This window comes from Ipomoea nil, unplaced genomic scaffold (genome assembly GCF_001879475.1).
Source record: "Ipomoea nil cultivar Tokyo-kokei standard unplaced genomic scaffold, Asagao_1.1 scaffold1074, whole genome shotgun sequence".
Taxonomy (NCBI): Eukaryota; Viridiplantae; Streptophyta; class Magnoliopsida; order Solanales; family Convolvulaceae; genus Ipomoea; species Ipomoea nil.
In genome coordinates, this window is record NW_017617502.1 from 4,473,158 (window position 1) to 4,493,337 (window position 20,180).

General features: G+C 34.8%; 2 protein-coding genes and 1 long non-coding RNA gene across 4 annotated transcripts; 2 read left to right on the forward strand and 1 right to left on the reverse strand.

The window, feature by feature from the left end:
- The first annotated feature begins 4,793 nt into the window (after window positions 1–4,793).
- On the forward strand, window positions 4,794–7,894 carry LOC109182807 (ran-binding protein 1 homolog a-like). Its single transcript, XM_019333011.1, has 4 exons — window positions 4,794–5,072; window positions 5,175–5,326; window positions 5,439–5,564; window positions 7,356–7,894. The coding sequence occupies exons 1-4, from the start codon at window positions 4,918–4,920 to the stop codon at window positions 7,577–7,579; spliced, it is 657 nt and encodes a 218-aa protein (XP_019188556.1). The 5' UTR covers window positions 4,794–4,917; the 3' UTR covers window positions 7,580–7,894.
- A 4,271-nt stretch (window positions 7,895–12,165) lies between these two features.
- On the forward strand, window positions 12,166–18,439 carry LOC109182806 (pyruvate decarboxylase 2-like). 2 transcript variants are annotated; one of them, XM_019333010.1, is made up of 7 exons: window positions 12,166–12,193; window positions 14,803–15,299; window positions 16,046–16,209; window positions 16,306–16,956; window positions 17,072–17,189; window positions 17,587–17,775; window positions 17,866–18,439. In XM_019333010.1, exons 1-7 carry the CDS (start codon window positions 12,181–12,183, stop codon window positions 18,034–18,036), a joined length of 1,803 nt encoding a protein of 600 aa, XP_019188555.1. In that variant the 5' UTR covers window positions 12,166–12,180; the 3' UTR covers window positions 18,037–18,439. The 2 variants fall into 2 exon arrangements, with proteins under 2 accessions (XP_019188555.1, XP_019188554.1); XM_019333009.1 differs by lacking the exon at window positions 12,166–12,193 and having other exon boundaries at window positions 14,578–15,299.
- Window positions 18,185–19,007, reverse strand: LOC109182808. The gene is made up of 3 exons (XR_002054437.1): window positions 18,885–19,007; window positions 18,343–18,783; window positions 18,185–18,199 (listed from the first exon to the last, which is right to left on the reverse strand). It is a non-coding gene; the product is annotated as an uncharacterized LOC109182808 (long non-coding RNA).
- Window positions 19,008–20,180: the final 1,173 nt, after the last annotated feature.

Here is a 20,180-nt window from a genome sequence, read left to right on the forward strand (position 1 = left end):
TTTCACTTGTGCAAATTTGGTTTTGTGCCAAATTACTTCGAGTGGAATAGACATGGAGAAATGTCATAGAATCGAACTTCAATTGTTTAAGTTATAAGTATTATGTGTTTTGTATTATGTGGAAAGAAGATATGGACAGAACACAAGGTTGCCACAAGGTTGATCCCACTTTCGAAATGAGACCTTGAACTTGAAGGATTTGATAATGAGGATTGATTGAACTCAGGAGTAGAAACTGCAGAGTTAATTTGGGAAGCAGTAGCGTAAATCTTTTAAAGATAAGGGTTGTTGCTGCCTTGTGACTGATTCCACAATCGAAGAGGATGTCACATGAGTTTAGTCTGAATTCTGGGTAGAATGAATAACTGGAGTTTACTTGACCCCAACTTTTATGTTTTTTGTTGATTGTGATTGTGTTTTATTGTGTTTATTGATTGATGTTGGAGATTATAATTGAATTGTATTATATATTGAACAGGGAGATAGTCTTATATACAAAGGAAACTCTGCCGATTTTTTTCTTACTTTAATAATTGCTTTTGTTTGTTAAATATAATTTGTAGGAAGGACAATTGGGTCATTGTCCATTGTATTATGAACTGTTCAGGCATACACATACCAAACAACACGATGGGCAAGCATTCATAGCTGAAAAAGCCAAACAAATTCATGTAAGTTTAATTTGTTTTAAGTTTTTAAAATATATATGCCTTTACATATATTTTGTACTAAATCTCTTACATATTTTAGGAACAAGTTGAATCACAACGGGAGATGTTGGCAGAAAATGGGGAGCAGGTGAATGACAATCAATTATACTATGACGCGGTTGGTGGACACGATAAGAAAAGAAGAGTTTATGGACTTGGTTCATATGGTTATTCTGCTGTTTATGGTCAAACTAATGATAACACTTCTGGCAATATGACACCAACATCGCGACCACCCGACAATGCTACTTCTACTTCTGCAAATGTACAACATGAAATTCAGAGTTTGAAGGAAACTATTCTCCTTATGCAACAACGACTTGATGCTATTGATGGCGGGAGAGTGGGTACTTCATCATCACCTCCATCTCAAATCAATTGATTTTAATGGTTGTTTGTTAATGTTGTTTAGACTTGAATTGACTATTATTATGTATTAAGTGTGGATTGATTTTGTATTATTATGTTGTTGACTATTATTATGTATTAAGTGTGGATTGGTAATGTATTATTAAGTTGTTTAGAGTTGAATTGACGATTATATTATGTATGAAATGTGGATTGGTAATGTATTATTATTTTAACTTAATTTACAATTATGTTATCTTTTATTTTAAAAAGATTCATTACTATTTAAAATCACAGTTTTATTTTAAAATAATTAAAAAACGCGACGGAATATTTGTTGTAAATGATGCGACAAAATTGGCAACCGAAAAGATAATATGGCGACGGAATATTCAGTTCAGAAATAATGACGGATTTGCAACGGAAACAATTCCGTTGCGAAATGGGCGACGGAATTATTCCATCGTCTATCAAAATACGACAAGGTGATAGACGACAGAATAAATTCCGTCACGATTCGCGACGAAAAAATTCTGTCGCGATTCGCAGTTTTTCTTGTAGTGTTCTTTTCTCAAATTCCTTTTCATCACTTTTTAATATACATTTTTTTTCTTTTCTTTCAACCAAGCAACAAACCATTGTCTTCAACGAACCAAGATCCCACATCAAGGCAAAATTATCTAGAGGACTGCTAGCAAAACAACTCCACTGAAAGTCTCTTCTATGAAAAAGAACAAATGCTCTATTCTCTCAAGGGTGGAGGAAAACATTTTTTGCTAAAGGCTAAGGGTTTCATAATGGGGTTAACACAAAAAAAAAAACAATCACAATAAAGGGTTAAGTGCTTAGCACTTATTAAACAAACAAAAGGCTCAAAGAGGAGAACAAATGGTAATAACATATATAAGGGTAGGCTTAAAGGCTATGTGCTAAACAAAAAATGGGCTAAATCACTTCAAAACATGCAAAACTTAGACTTTGCTTAGGGAGTAATGCGGAAAGTTCTAGCAAAACACCCATGACCGGAATCTCACATAAGCATTCACTAGCAATGCATAACATCCAAGATCAAGAATTAATGAGTGGTTAACAAGACTATTAACAACAGAATAGATCAATCATGTGTTACACCTCAAATCATCAATCATAAATTGAATTGCAACAAATACCACTAAAACAAACCACAAACCAACAAGAGAGAGCAATTGTACCTACATGCTAAGACAGGTAACTTATTAACAACAAGAAACTGAGTCATCCAAGCAAAAATTTTGAAAATTATCCCAAATTTTGGCTCTCCCCCACACTTAAAATTTTGCATCGTCCTTGATGTAAAACCAAAGAAAAAGAGAGCAAGCAAAAAGAGAAAGATAAAAAGCAATAAAACAACATGAACTAAATATGCTAAATAGAAGACTAAACTAGATGAAAATAATAGAAAGCAATAAACAAATATGAAATATGAAAGATAACATGGAGTGCCTCCCATCAAACACTAAGTTTAACGTCGCTAGCTCGACGTAACCTCTTTAGGAGTGCTCATCCCGATTGACTCGCGAGGTTGACCTCACCACCCAAGAAGTTTTTCCATTTTTCATGCTCATCATATGTCATCTCAAAACTGGGATCAAGATGTTCATCCGTATCAAGGGACTTGCTATTTACCATAGAACAATTTTCATCCCCAATAGATTTTTGCTCGTCAAGAACATTAAATTCAACTTTTTCCTCCCCAAAGTCAAAGATCATTGATCACTTTGCATTAATTATTGCTCTAGTTGTTGCCAAGAAAGGTCTCCCCAAAATGATTGAAACATCAGAATTTACTTTATAGCATCTATCATAATAAAATCACAAGGCACAAAGTATTTGTCCACACGGACTAGGACATCTTCAAGAATTCCAATGGGGCTCCTAGTAGATTGGTCCGCAAATTGCAATGTAAGTTAGACCGGCTGTGGATCTCCCAAATTCAACTTTTAGCAAAGAGATAATGGCATGACATTAACACTGGCCCATAGATCACAAAGGGATCTTTTCATCATACGGCCACCAATAACACAAGGGATTGTGAATTTTCCCGGATCTCTATGCTTCCTAAGACTCCTTCCTTCATTACGTGACAAGGCCCGATACTCTTGTACCATAGCAATTATCTCATGATCCCCAAATTTTCTCTTTTTAGCAAGAATATCCCTCAAAAATTTTCCATAAGAAGGGACTTGAGAAAGCAAATCAAGCAACGAAATTGAAACTTTCAAATTTTCTACCACATCCAAAAACTTTTTCCATCTACTATCCTTTATTTGTTTTTGAAATTTTTGAGGGAAAGGCAATGGTGATTCATACCTTCTCACGGGCTTCTCTACCTCATCATGGACTTGTGGATTTTGCTTCAAAACTACTGGTTCAACTCCTTCCTCAAGTGTCTCTTCAATCTCCACATCAACAATTTTATTTGAAGTTGGTGTTTTGATTTGAAGAGAGGGTTCTCCAAGTATCTTCCCACTCTTTGTGACAATGGCATTGGCATGTTCCTTTGGACTCTCGGGGCAAGCTAGCAGTTTCCCAGTGACCTTGATTCTAGAGGTTGAGGCTTGGTTTGCATGTTGATTTCCTAGCATCTTATTACGAGCACTTAGTTGATCCAGCCTCTCAATCACTTGCTTGAGTCTCTCCTCACTTTGCAATTGAGATTTTAGCAACATGTTCATCATAACTCTCAAGTCTGGTTGTGGTGGAGCTTCCAAAGCGGGTAAATGAGGTCTAGGTTGAGACTGCATACCTTGGAACTGTTGCCCTTGGAAACTTGGTGGTCATCTATTATTAAAATGTTGGGGATTGCAGCCCCCATTAGATTGCTCTATGAAAAACCTGGGTGGCTCCTTGAGGAATTTGGATTATAGGCCCCTTGAGGTTGAAAGGATTGTTGTGGTGGCCTATTGTACCCCACCAAGTTAATATGCTCCATGGCCGTTGCTGCCATCTTTTTATTTTTTACTTTTTAAAATTTTTTTATATTAATTATTTATTATTATTTAACTAAAAAATGTCACATCAACAATTTACCTACTATTATAGGTAATTAATCTGTTGTTGGGTCTAAGTGCATGAAAATAACAAGTCTATATATGATATATGCTGAGGGAATAACAAGTCTATATATGATATATGCTGAGGGTATTAAAGTAAAATAATCGTTAACATGAACAACTATCGTACAAAGAGCCAATAACGCCTCAACTGAGGCTCAATCTCAGTATCTCACAACCTCCCATATGGGAGTCCAACCCAGGTATCATCTGAGCACAATGTGCTTGACTTATATTACATACCCTAGTTTAATTTTAACCAAACACATAAATATAACATTATTAAAAATCTAACATTCCTAACAATCTGACAATCTTTTCTTACATTTCGTGAACCAAATGACCCGTAAAGGGGAGCCACTCTTCTCCTTATAGGAGAAATAGCTCATCATTAAGAACATTGTTCTTGAAAATAAAAATCATTATCAAGAAAAAGAATAGAACTATTCCTCAAAAATGCTATTTCATTTCAGGCATATTCCGTCAACTTAATTTGACGTAAGTGTAATAATACCAAAGTAGTATTGAAATTATTTTTTGGTGCGGCAAATAATTGGAGTCGAATGTGTTGACATGCCCTAAATGGCCCTAGTGCCCAGCGTCTTCTGCGTAGATATCACGTTTGCTGTCCCGGACTTCTCTTTATTCAAAAATCGCCCCCGTTATTATATCAACCTCCTCAAAAATCGAACCCTTCACTCTTCACTTACTCCCTCTAGAAACTTCTGCGATTTTTAATCACCATTTCAGATACGCATCTACTACCAATGGCCAGCACCGAGCCTGAGAACCAGCACAGGGAGGAGGAAGAAGCCGTCGGAGCGGATGATGAGGACACCGGAGCTCAGGTTGCGCCTATCGTTAAGCTTGAAGAGGTTGCAGTTACTACCGGCGAGGAAGATGAAGACGCCATCCTCGACTTGTATTAATCCTTCTATAAATTCTCCGATCTAACTATTCTCTCCAGATCTGTTATAATTCTACGGTTCCGGACTTAATCTTTGGTTTTCTGAAAACTTTACAGAAAGTCGAAGCTTTATCGGTATGATAAGGATGGGAATCAATGGAAAGAGAGAGGCGCCGGCACAGTCAAGCTCTTGAAGCATAAGGAGACCGGAAAAGTCCGCCTTGTTATGCGCCAGTCGAAGACACTTAAGATTTGCGCTAATCATCTTGGTCTGTTTTCGTGTTTCTTTCGATTAGTTGTTAGTAACTTATTAGTTGTGGATGCGTTGAATTGTATTTTTCCTGATGATCTGAGTGAAGTCTCGGTGTTTGTGATTTGCAGTACTACCATCAATGACTGTTCAGGAACATGCTGGCAACGACAAGTCTTGTGTGTGGCATGCACCAGATTTTGCAGATGGTGAACTCAAGGATGAGCTTTTCTGTATCCGATTTTCATCTGTGGAGAGTAAGTGTTTGTTATTTGTGGACTAGTACTTTTGCATTTGCCTTTTTAACCTATATTCCTTTCTGTAGCTCAATTCCATTTGCTTGATGCAATGCTATATCTGTAGTTCACTACTTTCTTCCATGACCAATATAGTGCCATTTAAAGTGCTTGTTTGATTTGTTCAATTTGCAATTTTGATGTCTCTGATATTCAGAGATTTGATTGTCGCAGCTAGTTTGCATTGAGTTTAGATGTTATTAGGGGTTGACAAGTTAAAAAGGATTTCTTATCAATCAAAAGTTAAAAAATGCCTAATTCCTGATGCAAGTACATTTAATCCAGTCTGGAACTACAGTGAAGAACTGGTTTTTAGACTTGCCTTTAATTCCTTAAAGATAATTGGTCTATCACTTCCCTGCTTCACAAATCATAAAGCCTTAACTAATACTGAGTATGAATCAGATTACCATATTCAAGGTTAAATCACCTCACCTTGAAGAAAGGTTCTATATTTGCACACTTTCTGAAAAGAAGATGAGCTAAGGAAAGATCAACAAGCATTTGTCTAAAGCCCACTTAAAATATATGATCATTTGAAACCCTTTAAAGTGTAGCCCTTCCCCTGTTTTTGAAATTTTCAAAGGTTATGCAACAAATAGAAGATTATGTCTAGGATTGGTTAGCATGTGGTAGATTCTCCAAAAGTGAAATTGTGAAGTACTTTGTTGGTTTGAACCAAAAGAGAAAAATGTGGCATGGGGCTCAATGCCTAAAGTTTTTAAAGTATATGTCTATATGAATTAAATATGATTTATTCTACAAATCCAAATGGATTACTTATATAATAGAAATTTATAAGTGGAATTGTGAAATACTTTCTTGGTTTGAAGTTTGAACAAAAGAAAATATGTGGCATTGGGGTCAATGCTTAAAATTTTTAAAGTATATGTTTTATTCTACAAATCTGAATGGATTATTTAGTATATTAGAATATAAATTCACAAGTAGGGGGTTGGTATAGTGTCTGTTCTGGTGGAACTTTTGATTTGGGGTTATGTTTGTTTTGGGTGAAATTATATGCAAAAATTGTAACACTTAAATTTATTATTGTCTGGGGTTTCAAATTTATGTATAAAATTGTCGCTCATATTTGAACTGAATATTTTTAATATGATGTACTGTAATAAAATATCCAAAATGATAACTTAGTGTCTAAGTGGGTTTACCCATAATACGAACTTTGATTTGGATTTTGGGTGCACTTTTGGATAATTCGAATAATGGCCAACTCTATTCATAAGGGTCTAAGAACTATTATGCTGCATAGAGTTGATTACATAAATAGAGCTTTGACAAGGAATGCATATGATATATTTCTTGTGACATCTACTTTGCAGTTGCTGAATATTTTTTCATGCAGTTAGTCAGTTACATTAGGTGTTTCTTGTCCTTGAGTGAAGTATTCTTCTGCCTAATTTTACCCCTTTATGCTTAGTTAGTAGAATGAGTATTTGGTTTGCTTTGATGTTTAGATGGAGCTATCAGTTATATGTGGGTTTCCGTTAGATGTCAAACGGAATGAAACTGAGATCAACTAAACTGTGTCCTTATTTCTCGAAAGAGATTAATGTCATTCTTTGAAAAGTATCCCAAGGTTTCCCACTATTGGAAGTATAGTTGGGGGTTTTTGAGATGCGTTGTAATTGCGATTCTTGTTATGAATAATTGATTGCATTTCAGCAGTTATTTCATTTTCTATTTGTATGGATCTTTAGCATATAGTTCAGTCTATTACTGTTTGACTTCTAGATTGCAAGAACTTCATGGAGACATTCCAAGAGATTGCTGAATCACAGAAGAAGAATGAGGAAAACAAAGACGCTTCTGCTGCTGCTGGACTGCTTGAGAAATTGAGTGTTGAAGATGAGAACGCTGAAAAGAAGGCAGAGAAAGGTGAAGAGACAACGAAGGAGGCTCCTGTTGCAACCGATGATAAAGCAGCTGAAGATGCAGGGGACAAGAAATCTACTTGAAAGGGTATCACATGCAATACTTGTTCCCGTTTCAACTTGGCTGAGGTTTGTTGTGTCACCTGTTTCGAACCCACTGGGTATGATGAGTCGAGTCTGGTCTGGTTTGGTCTGGTCAAATGCAAGCAATATTAGCTTTTGAGGTATGTTTTGGGTGATGGCAGAGAGTTTTAGCCATTCAGGGTTCTTGTATGCGGGTATTAAGAGTATTGCTATGGGAAACTTCCTATGGCTTTGGTTGGCATTTTCTTGTGTGATATCCAAGTGTCTGTTACAGAATGGGTCAATTTTGCATTTTTATTTTTTATTTTTTATTTTTTTTATTTTTTATTATTTTTTTTTTTTTTGGAACTACTGATGGAGTTCTTATCTATATTAAATTTTGAACTTCATTCACACAAGATCTTCCTTCAGGTACGTGATGCACTGTTACCAACTGAAAACATCTTTTAATTAAAGTAACCAACTCAGTTATTCCATAATGCAGCATAGCATATCACTATTACAAACTGGCAAATTGAAACTGCATTGGAAGAACCAGTTGTAGTGAAAGGCAACCGCACTAGGCCAACTATATTGTTGTCTAAGGTGTTGGATTGCTTCTGTGACTAAATTGTTATCTTTTGGCTATTTTAATTAGTGGGAGTGACATATGTGTCAACTCCAATCACACTTAGTCGACGTGGTGTTTAAGTACTAGTCATAAATATAGTTAGCATTATATTAACATTAAGATATCTTTCCTTTAAGGCATGCTTTTAAGAATTTTAGGGATCATATAGTGTACTCTCTTTGTACAACTTGAATGGTTTCTTCTTTTGATGTGAACATATTTTATTTTGAGAAATATCTCTTAAGGTACCAAGAATAAATGTTGGGTTTGTTCATAAAAGATTTAAGTTAGTGAATCAAAATGCATGTGATGCATAGAAGATAATACTCTCTTGAATAGAGGACATATTGTTGTGAGGGCTTATTAAGTAGTTTGGTTGAATTGAATGACAAGAAATTGTTGATTTATCAAGCTGGACCATGCATATAGTAAACCTATATTGATGGAATATTTGATGTATTGTTTATAGCACATAACGTTATGGTAATCACATTACTCGGAATAATTTCAAATACACCATCTAAAGTTTTGCGTCAAGTGTGAAAAAACGTCTAATCTTTTCCTTGCAGTTCTATAGAGATAGCAACACACAACTAAGAAGATGTCAATAATGATGAGAGGTATTTTGATCTCTAATATTACTTTCGCTGTTAGGAGGTTAGGTTTCATACATGTTACATTATATTTATGAAACCTTAACCCAAAATCATTTTGTATGTAATTCCTAAACTGAGTTACCATACCATGGGTATGGTGCATACCGCATTACAATTTACAAATACAGTTCAACCAAACTACTTAATATGTGTATTCCTCAAGTGAAATAATAATCAGTGATAGAGATTACCTTGACTACTGTATTCCTGAGAAGGCTGGAAAAAATATTCAAAACACAACACAATATTTCACTAATTTACTTATGCAACTAACAAACTTGACTCAAGAAATATGCACATATTTGAACAAGAAGATGGAACAGAAACCTTTTAAGAAAGATACTGCTTTCTCAACTACTCCGTACTAACTTAAGGGGATTATTGTGATCTGCAAAGAATATATTTTCTGCAATTGGTATAGGCCCAGTTTGGTAAAAAATTGGCCTATAGGTCAATTTTGGCTTATTTGACCACTATTAATTGTTTGATTTAGTTAAAATATCAATATAAATGTTTGGTTAATTAGCTTTTTGCAACTCCAAAAGGCTAAATATAAAAAGCTACTCCAAACAACTTTTTCAATTAGTTTTTTGAAAAAAAAAATTATACCAAACAGCTATCAGCTAACAGCTAATTTACCAAACACTTTTTTATAATCAGCTAATATTATCAATTATTTATACCCTCAAATTAATACAATCAACTAACAGCAAACAGCTATCAGCTAACAACCATTTTACCAAATAGGGCCATAAACTATAATGCCATTTGGACCTATCCAGTGTGACAACAATGGAATTCCGTATACTAAGCAAAGAAAAGAATGATATAAAACAACCAAATTAAAGATATATATCAGTATATCATTTTTCTCATTTGGAGGGTACAAAAGATTTACCAGTACATCAATCACGGTGACTTAGCTGCACAAATATAATAACAAGAAACATTAGCCTTTAGCCAGTCTATGAGACACTCCTGAATTTTTCCATAACAGAGCTCCCTACATCAAATCGGGCAAAGATGCACCAAAGCTCCTTATCTGCAGAGCACTTCTTTCTTCTCATTTAATTAAATTATTTTTTTGCTTTATAGTAGTCTTTTAACGTCAAGAAACATTTAGTGAGTGCATAATAGGCAACTAGGCAATAGGCATTTTATCTCCCTCTGCCAAGAATTATTATGCTGTTAAAATGTTACTGTGCGCAAAGAAAAAGTCAAAAGGCATATTATGGAATAAATTATAATTATGACAATAATAATAATAGTATTATTATGGAATAAATTTCAATTAAAACAATAATAATAGTGTGCTCAAACTCGCAATGCAAGGAGCAACATTCAAGTTTCAAACCTTAAACCTCCAAGTTGAAATACAACAAACACATGTTCCTAGCATTTCTTCATAGAGCCTTTTAAGTTTACTTGAAAACTTTTAGTTTTTATTTCTAAACTAGCTAGGTAAAAATAAAATATTGGGCCTCCAAAATTTGGAGCCCCTCCAAAATTTGGGGCCCTGTGCGGTAGCCCAGCTTGCACAGCCCAAAATTCGGCCCTGGAGTGGAGTGGAGCGGAAGAAACTTAGAAATGGATAACGCTAACCCCATCCCATCAATTCTCTCCCACTTTCTAAAATGGATCCCACTTCTACATCACTCAATTTGCAAATCATTTACTATTCACACTACATCCATGTAATATTCTCTCACTTTCTAAAGTGGTCTCACTTTCATATTATATTATTATATTATAAATATAATAATAAATAGCTAATAAATTAAAACAAAAATTAAAAAAAAGGTACATAAAGGCTGCCGCAGTTGCAAGCCTTCTATCCTACATGGCAAAAAAAATTAAAACAAAATAGCTTTTAAAAAGTCACATCATTTAGAAAGGGGAAGCATTGCTGGGATGGGATTAGCCTTAGAGGAGCTTTGTTGATTTTTGATAAAAGGGTCCAATAGACCCTTTTACTAGTTCAATTAACCAAAATTTATTTTAACATGTAGTAACTTTACCAAAAATTGCAACTTATAAAAGTTTCTAGACATCTATATATTAAACTGTTACCTAAATATGTGTTTTAATTTCCTTTGTTCGGTGAGCATACTTTAAAGTATGAATAGTATAGTGATACTGATTATTTACTGGAAATATGGTGGAGATCATTATTATCTGTGAATTACCACTCGGATCGTATTTAAAAATACACATCAAATTGTTGTAAAAGATCTAGAGATTAGCTTAGCTTCATTACTCATTAGTGGTAAGACTTTATACTACCATAAAAAAGAATATAGATACCTATTAGGATAAGGAACATAAGCTAGACCCTTTTTCTGTTGTTTTCCTAGAGCATTAATGCAATTTGCTAAAGTAAGCAGCAACCTAGCTATTAATATTTAAAATTAAAATTTCACCTTAAGATTGTGAAGCAGACAAGTAAAGATACAATAAATACCAGCACAACAACACTTTTTTTCATATTAAACTTGTCAGTTGTCATTATACCTCATTATTTAAATATATTGGCATGTTTCTTTCTTTGATTTATCTTGATTAACAGTACAAAGTAAACACACAATTAATCCAAAGAATGAAAATGTTAACATTAAATTGATTCTGACAAATAAATACACCAACCTCTCTGCTTCTATCCAAGCTCATGTTGTAATGCTTTTAACTGATGTCAACCAGACAGTGCATATACTAGCTTCAGTTATCCAATCACACACATATACCCATCATCACATATATATATGTATGCTACTTAATATATTATATAATAATATATTATATATAAGGAGTAATATTAGGACTATATGTATTTGAGTTAGTTTATGACTTCTTATCCTAGTTTTCATATGACTCTTCTGGTATATATAGCTATGATTTGTATCTTTGTAATCAAGTTCATTCAGTTCTCATTAGTAATACACACACAAATCTAGAAAACAAACAACAATACTTCACATGGCGGGTTCAAGAAAATATATATTTGTAAATGAGTTTTCAAATTTAAAGATACGGAAAACTAAAAGTTGGTCTTCCTGTGTAAAAAAAAAAAAAAAAAAAAAAAACAAAACACAAAAAAACAGTTTGTTTTCTCACTTACAAGGGTGTTCAGTCACTATGATTTACTACTTATTTTATTAGGTCAAGATGTGGAGATCCGACCAAAGAATTTGCCTTTTGAAGGTGAGGAACTACAAGCTAGCATTGAATGCATCATGAAATTAAACGACTATGCACATGTTTCTTTGATTATATGTCTTACCTACCCCAAGGATCAAAAGCTCTTGCTCTAGGATTATTTTTCAAGAAGCAACTTGGCAATGCTTTTACGTGGTATGATTTACCAATTACTTTCATTTATATACTTCATTGTAATAGAAAAGTAATGCTATATGTACTCTAATTTTTAACTTCTTAGCTGATTAATATGACATGTTTTGATTAATTAAAGGAAATGTAGACTATAATTCTTTTTTCTTTCCTTTACATTAAAAAAAATTAGAGGTGTGGTGATCAATGATGAGACATTATCTGATTGTTTTGAGGCACCTAACATTCCCCGGCCATTAGCATTACTTGATTGATGTAACTCCTTAAATTTACATAATGACTTTAAAGCATTGAATTTAAATTGAAGATTTTGGAAAGTTTACAAAGAATTAAGGGGGTGTTTGGTTGGATGGAAAACATTTTTCATGGAAAATATTTTCCTAAAAGTGAAGGAAAATGATGTTTTATGTTGTTTGGTTGGATGGAAAACATTTTCTATTGGAAAAAGTTTTCCTTGAGAATGAGGAAAATAAATTCTTAGCTCATGTTAGGTATTTTGTTTTCCATGGAAAAGGTTTTCCATGGAAAACTAATTAATATGACAATTTTACCCTCACCATTCTTTATTAATTACTCTTATTATTATTATATTATTATTGTTGTGTAGGGTTATATTTGTCATTATACACATTATTCCTTACCATTCCAAACTAAACCAAACAATGGAATTCATATTCCCAGTAATTTCTTTTCCACCAACCAAACAATGGAATCTATTTTCTTGGAATTTATTTTCCATGGAATTTCAATTCCATTTCACTTCAAATATTTTCCAGCGAACCAATTGTTACAACAAAATAGAAAGATTTGCGGGAAAGTCTGCAATACTATCTGAAGATGTGTTTTGGGTGAAAATCGCATTGTAATTCTAGCTAGCAAATGACAATAAGGTGGTAAGTCAATAATTACCAATTTAGATTACACATAGCTAACTAGCTCAAACCAAGAGGAGAGTCAAACTTGAAATCTTGTAGTTACGAAACTAACTGTCTGACCAACTCGTTTCGAGTTTTGCCCAAAACAAGAATAATTCTAATTTATAGGAAAAGTTACAAAAAATATATTAACAAGAGTTAATTCCATCAGAGGTTCCTTGTCTTTGGTGGCAATTCTAAATTTAGTCCCACATTATTGTTTTTGTCATTTAACATCCTAAACTATTATTTTTTAGACACTTTTAGTCTTTCTCATTACTTTTCCTATTTTTAGTAAGGACATTTTTGTATTTTCATATTTTTCTTTTGTTATTTTTTCGGTTTCAACCGATTTAATTGATTTAAAAGGTAACCTCTGTTTTTTTGTAATCATATCTTTTCAACCGATTTTTAGTAAAGTCATAATATATCCCAATGTATACCCCAATATAATATAACTGACAATTAATGACAATATACATATTAAGGATGGAAATCTATTAATAATCCCCGGCGCGGCCTTATACTAAAGTACAAATAAGCTATTGAACTATTTGGAAAACAATAATTAAGCTATCAAACTCAAATAACCCCCAAATAAGCCATTGAACTCATAAAGAAAAGAGCAATTAACATTTTTAACAGGTTAATTCCATGTTTTTGCTAATTGGATTGCTAAATATTTATTTTATTTACATTTTTTTTATATTATAATCCACCTACATAGTATTATATTTTAAAGTAATTATAATCAAAATAGTTTTGTCTAGAGATCTAATTTATTTATTTATTATTTTTTTTTAAAACAGACCAATGAAAAAAATAATAATAAATAAATCAATCAAATCTCGACAAGACAAAACTATTTTGATTATAATTACTTTAAAATATAATACTATCCAAGTGGATAATAATAATAATAATAATAATAATAATAATAATAATAATAATAATAATAATAATAATAATAATAATAATAATAAACATTTGGCAATCCCGTCAGCAAAAGCCCGGAGTTAACCTGTTAAAAATGTTAATTGCTCTTTTTTTTTCGAGTTCAATGACTTATTTGGGATTATTTGAGTTCAATGGCTTAATTGTTGTTTCCCAAATAGTTCAGTGGCTTATTTGTATTTTATCCTAATAAAATAATATTTGAAATAAGTTAATGACATCTAAGATCTTCCGAGTTTGGTGATTTTGCCACATTTAATTTTCAAATCGACCCCTCGTTGTCATTCGAGTTTTGAATTTCAACCTACCATAGTCTTTCCCTTAACATCTGCCGCCTACGTCATAAAAAGTAATGACAAAAGAGTATTTTTATGAACCTAGACATGTACTAATATTGAATGAAATCGAAATGTAAAGTTAAATTTACACTTGTAAACAAAAAATAAGTTTAGTTACTGAGTGTATAAGAGAAAGATATGCAATTTGGTTGACCAAAGAAAATTTCATTGGGGCTAGCTTAGCTCCTCCAATCCGATCCTGTATTTACGAATCAAATACCGTTAAACAGTTGTTCATACAAATAATGTAAACCACATATACCCACTCTTCCTCTCCTTAAATTTTCTCCTTCACATCATAATATTCTTGCATGCATGCAATTAAGCAATTCTGATCTCTATACTATATATACACCGTACCGATCGATCGAGCTGCAAATTAAAGCATTAAACATGGACGTTGCAGTAGGAAACTTTGAGGGATCCCAGCCCAACAACGGAGACGTGGTTTGCCCCAACGGCGGTGTTTCCGCCGTTTCTCCGCCCACCACCACCCCGCCGGACGCCACCCTGGGCCGCCACATTGCCCGTCGGCTGGTGGAGATAGGCGTGAGAGACGTGTTCACGGTGCCGGGAGACTTCAACCTGACGCTGCTGGACCACCTGATTGCGGAGCCGAGTCTTAACAACATTGGGTGCTGCAACGAGCTGAATGCGGGGTACGCCGCCGACGGCTATGCCAGGCAGCGGGGAGTCGGCGCTTGCGTCGTCACCTTCACGGTGGGCGGGCTTAGCGTGCTTAACGCCATTGCCGGTGCTAATAGCGAGAACCTTCCCGTGATTTGTTTGGTGGGTGGGCCTAATACTAACGATTATGGAACTAATAGGATTTTGCATCACACCATTGGATTGGCTGATTTTAGCCAGGAGTTCAGGTGCTTCCAGACTGTTACTTGCTATCAGGTACTATTCTCTCCCTGCCCTCACTTAACATCATTATATATATATATATATATATATATATATATATATATATATATATATATATATATATATATATATATATATATGTCAAACTATGTAGTGTGATGACATCTCTGTTACCATTCCAAATGAGTAGCCACACTAATCCAATCTCGATGGTTGGGTTTGACGGATATATTATACCCGAACCGACTCGGGTAGCATCGCGGATTCGGAGTACCGAGGTGGAACTCAAGACACCTCGGCCCAAGGCACCTCGCATCTCGAAGGTATCTCGGCCCGAGCCACTTGGTGGTGGGCTCGGGTGGAGCAGCTCGGCCTTACTCGAGCTTGGGTCATAATGAGCTCGGGTAAGGGAGCTCGGTCCTGCCTGAGCTCAACAGGCGTTGACCCAACCCAGTCTTGCCCGAGCGCGGTCAACACATAGATCTAACCTCCCGCCATTTTAGGGGGGTTGTTCAGGGGTTTTTGCCTGTATAAAAGTCCTTCCCATTGTCTTGTTGGGACACCAGGACATCGTATTGCTTACCTATTTAATTGTTATTTACATTCTTATCCGGATTTATTGATTCGGGTCCACCCCGGGTAATTAAATCTATCAGACTTAATAAAGAAGTTTAGAAGATACTACTTTGTAAAGAATAAAAAAAATCATTATATATATACATAGGGAAAATTGTATTTTTTGTCCAAGTTTGATTTGGGTAGTATACGTTGATGATCAGGCTTTGATCAACCACTTGGATGATGCGCATGAACAAATTGATACAGCAATCTCCACAGCTCTCAAAGAAAGCAAACCTGTGTATGTGAGTATAAGTTGCAACCTTGCTGGCATTCCTCATCCAAGTTTCAGCAGGGAGCCCATTCCATTTAACATTTCACCCAGGTTGGTACTTGGTTCTAGCTAACATTTACCATCAAATCAAATAATTGAATAAATGTTAGTACTTAGTATTTGTGGTGATGATATTATTACATACAGATTGAGCAATAAGTTGGGGACAGAGGCGGCTGTGGAGGCGGCAGCCGCCTTCCTGAACAAGGCGGTGAAGCCCGTGATGGTGGGAGGGCCAAAGCTGAGAGTTGCCAAGGCCTGCGAGGCTTTCGTCGAGTTCGCTGATGCTAGTGGCTATCCTATAGCAGTGATGCCCTCCGGCAAAGGGCTAGTCCCGGAACAGCACCCTCATTTCATCGGCACCTACTGGGGTGCAGTGAGCACTGCCTTCTGTGGAGAAATCGTCGAATCTGCAGACGCTTATCTGTTTGCCGGACCAATCTTTAACGACTACAGCTCTGTCGGTTACTCCCTCCTCCTCAAGAAGGAGAAGGCGGTCATCGTGCACCCTGACAGAGTTGTGATTGGGAACGGTCAGACTTTCGGATGCGTGCTCATGAAAGATTTCTTCACGGAGCTAGCGAAAAAGATTAAGAAAAACAACACTGCTTATGAGAACTATTCCCGGATCTATATTTCTGAAGGGAGTCCTCTCAAATCCTTGCCCACTGACCCTCTTAGGGTCAATATCATGTTCCAGCACATTCAGAAGATGCTTTCCTCTGATACTGCAGTCATTGCTGAGACTGGGGATTCCTGGTTCAATTGTCAAAAGCTAAAGTTACCAACAGGATGTGGGTATGTATATATATATGTGTTTGATCATATCATATAGTATAAATATAAATAAATAAATGCATACACTCACTAGACACAATACAATTGTACCATAAAAATGGGCTTTAATTTGCAGGTACGAGTTTCAGATGCAGTATGGTTCAATTGGATGGTCAGTTGGTGCCACTTTGGGATATGCACAATCTGTGCCCAGCAAAAGGGTGATTGCATGTATAGGCGATGGCAGCTTTCAGGTACCCATTATGAATGCTTAGCAAAGGACAGATTCAAAAATTCTAATTCATTTCTATGACAAAATATACCCGCCTTGTTTGGTAAATTAATTAGTTTATCAGTCAATTTACCAAACAGAGCCACAATGTTTATGATAAACTAGGGTATAATCCGAGACATAGCCAAAAATATACTTGAATGGAGTAAAATGATGTTGGTAGTGAGAGGGTCAACAAACTAAGCTATTCAAACACTTTGTAATTTTTGTATATATATTATATATATATAGGGGGTGGGGAGGGATGGGGGAAACTGCCCGGATTACCCCCCCCCCCCCCCCCCACTGGATCCAGTCCTGCTCGTAGCAAGTTAATGTGATTATAAATCTTTGATTTATTGCAATTTTTTTGATGGAAGGTTACGGCTCAAGATATTTCAACAATGATGCGGTGCAACCAGAAGACCATCATATTCTTGGTCAACAATGGAGGATACACAATTGAGGTGGAAATCCACGACGGCCCTTACAATGTCATCAAGAACTGGAACTACACCGGGCTAGTCGATGCCATCTGCAACGGGGAAGGCAAATGCTGGACAACAAAGGTTAGCACAAGCACCCACCATAAACCTAGTGTATGCTTTTACTGCTATCATCTCAGCTCTATTCTGCTGGTTTAATGATATAATCTGCAGGTGTTCACTGAGGAGGACCTGATCAAAGCAATAGAAACAGCAACAGGGGAGAAGGCAGATTGTCTGTGTTTCATTGAAGTCATAGTCCACAAGGATGATACCAGCAAAGAGCTACTCGAATGGGGTTCCAGAGTAGCATCTGCCAATGGCCGCCCACCCAACCCTCAGTGAACAACATTCAGAGCTAGGTTTAATCAAATAATTCATAAACAGATTCATACTCCACTTTTACAATTGCAACTTTTTTTTAACAAAACCGCAAACAAAATTTTCACAAAGCTTTGAGAGTAATTGAGATAATACCATAATCATTTCTGATTTGCAGATAATATCCCTTTCATTCAATGGTCATTTTCAAGACCATCATGTGTTTAGATGAATTCAGCACTACTGCACTTCTATAATAACAACATTTTTAACAAAACAGCAAAAAACAATTTGAGAGATTAATCATTTCTGATTTGCAGATAATATCACTTTCATTCAATGGTCATTCTCAAGACTATCATGTGTTTAGATGAATTCAGCACTACTGCACTTCTATAATAACAACATTCTTAACAAAACAGCAAAAAAGAAAAAAAAACTATTAGAGAGATTAATCATTTCTGATTTGCAGATAATCGCTATAGTAACGAGACAAAAGGAATAAAATTGAGAGAGAAATATATTAAAGCAACACACTCTTAAGTTCATTGTGTAAAACTGAAGATTGCAATCTCGACTACTCCACAAAGCAGAAATTCTCGGATTACAGAACGACATGTTACTACTAAAACGCTCCGAAACAAAAACAGAAACAGCACAGATAAACCTAAAAAGCCGAAGATAGGAGGAAACAGATTCGTGCTTCTACTTGGATCTCTGCCTCATCTTTCGGCGCTTCCTCTTCAACCTCCTCATACGCTTCTTCTTCCACTGCAAAATTCATTTTAAAAAAAATGAATAACGCCATAACTAAAAGGTGGAGATTACAAGTCACGCAGAAAATCGATGAGCGATTTCTACAGAAATTATACCTTAGCTCTCATGTTGAACTGCTGCGCTAGGTTTCAATGCAAATCTCTCCTCCGCTGCCGATAAAGAAAAGCTTAATCGAAGTACAGAAACAATGACGAGATCTTATAAACAAAAACCCTAGTGGCGATGGGAGTAGATTGGTTAAATGGGCCTGGGCCACTGGAACCATTCATTTAAAAACAAAAAGCTATTGACCGAAACAAATGGACTTTTAGTAAGAACTCTTCAAAAATTGATTTCAGAAGCCTGCCTTAAAAAACATACTGGCAAATGTGTGGCCCACAGTCCAAAATATCGTCGTGAATATTATAAGTAAAAATAATGTACATTATGTGTTAAAATAATTTATATTATGTTTTAGAATAATGTATATTACGTATTATAATAATATACATTATGTGTTTTTAGAATAATGAAATATCTGTGGTAATATAATGTACATTATGTTTTAAAATAATGTACATTATGCTTTAGAATAATGTACATTATGTTTTAGAATAATGTACATTATGTTTTAGAATAATGTATATTATGAGTTATAAAAATGTATATTGCAACTGGGCGCGTGAAAAAATAAAATTAAGCAAAATGATGTCGTTTTTTTTTTACAGTGGTCCACATAACTATGTGGACCACAGTCCGCGCAATAACTATTGAAGCATACTTGCCCCAAACTGGGGGCGAATTTTACTGTGGACCATGGTCCAAAACGGTGTTGTTTCTTTTAATGAAAAGAAACGACACCCGTTTCGTGTAATTAGTTCGGTTAGTATAACATATTCAATTTCATTTTATATATTGTAGTTTCATTCCAGCACAACAAAAGTTTCATTTTGTTTCAACTACAGTTTCATTCAATATTATACATACAATAGTCTTATTACAATGAGACATGTTATTGAATATCATTTTATACTCATTGTAATTTTGTTACAACACTACTATCATATTTCTAATTCAACTACGATTTCATTGGACAATATACACTCAAATATGTGAAACTATTATTTAGTTTCATTTTATATACACTGTAATTTCATTATAACACAACTAAAGTATCATTTTGATATAACTACAGTTTCATTTGACAATATACACTCAATATGTGAGACATGTTATTCAGTTTCTTTTTATACATACTGCAGTTTCATTTCGGCAAAACTAAAGTATCATTTCAATTCAACTACAGTTCTATTTGACAATATACACTCAATATGTGAGACATGTTATTCAGTTTCATTTCATACATACTGCAGTTTCATTTCAAAACAACTAAAGTATCATTTCAATTCAAT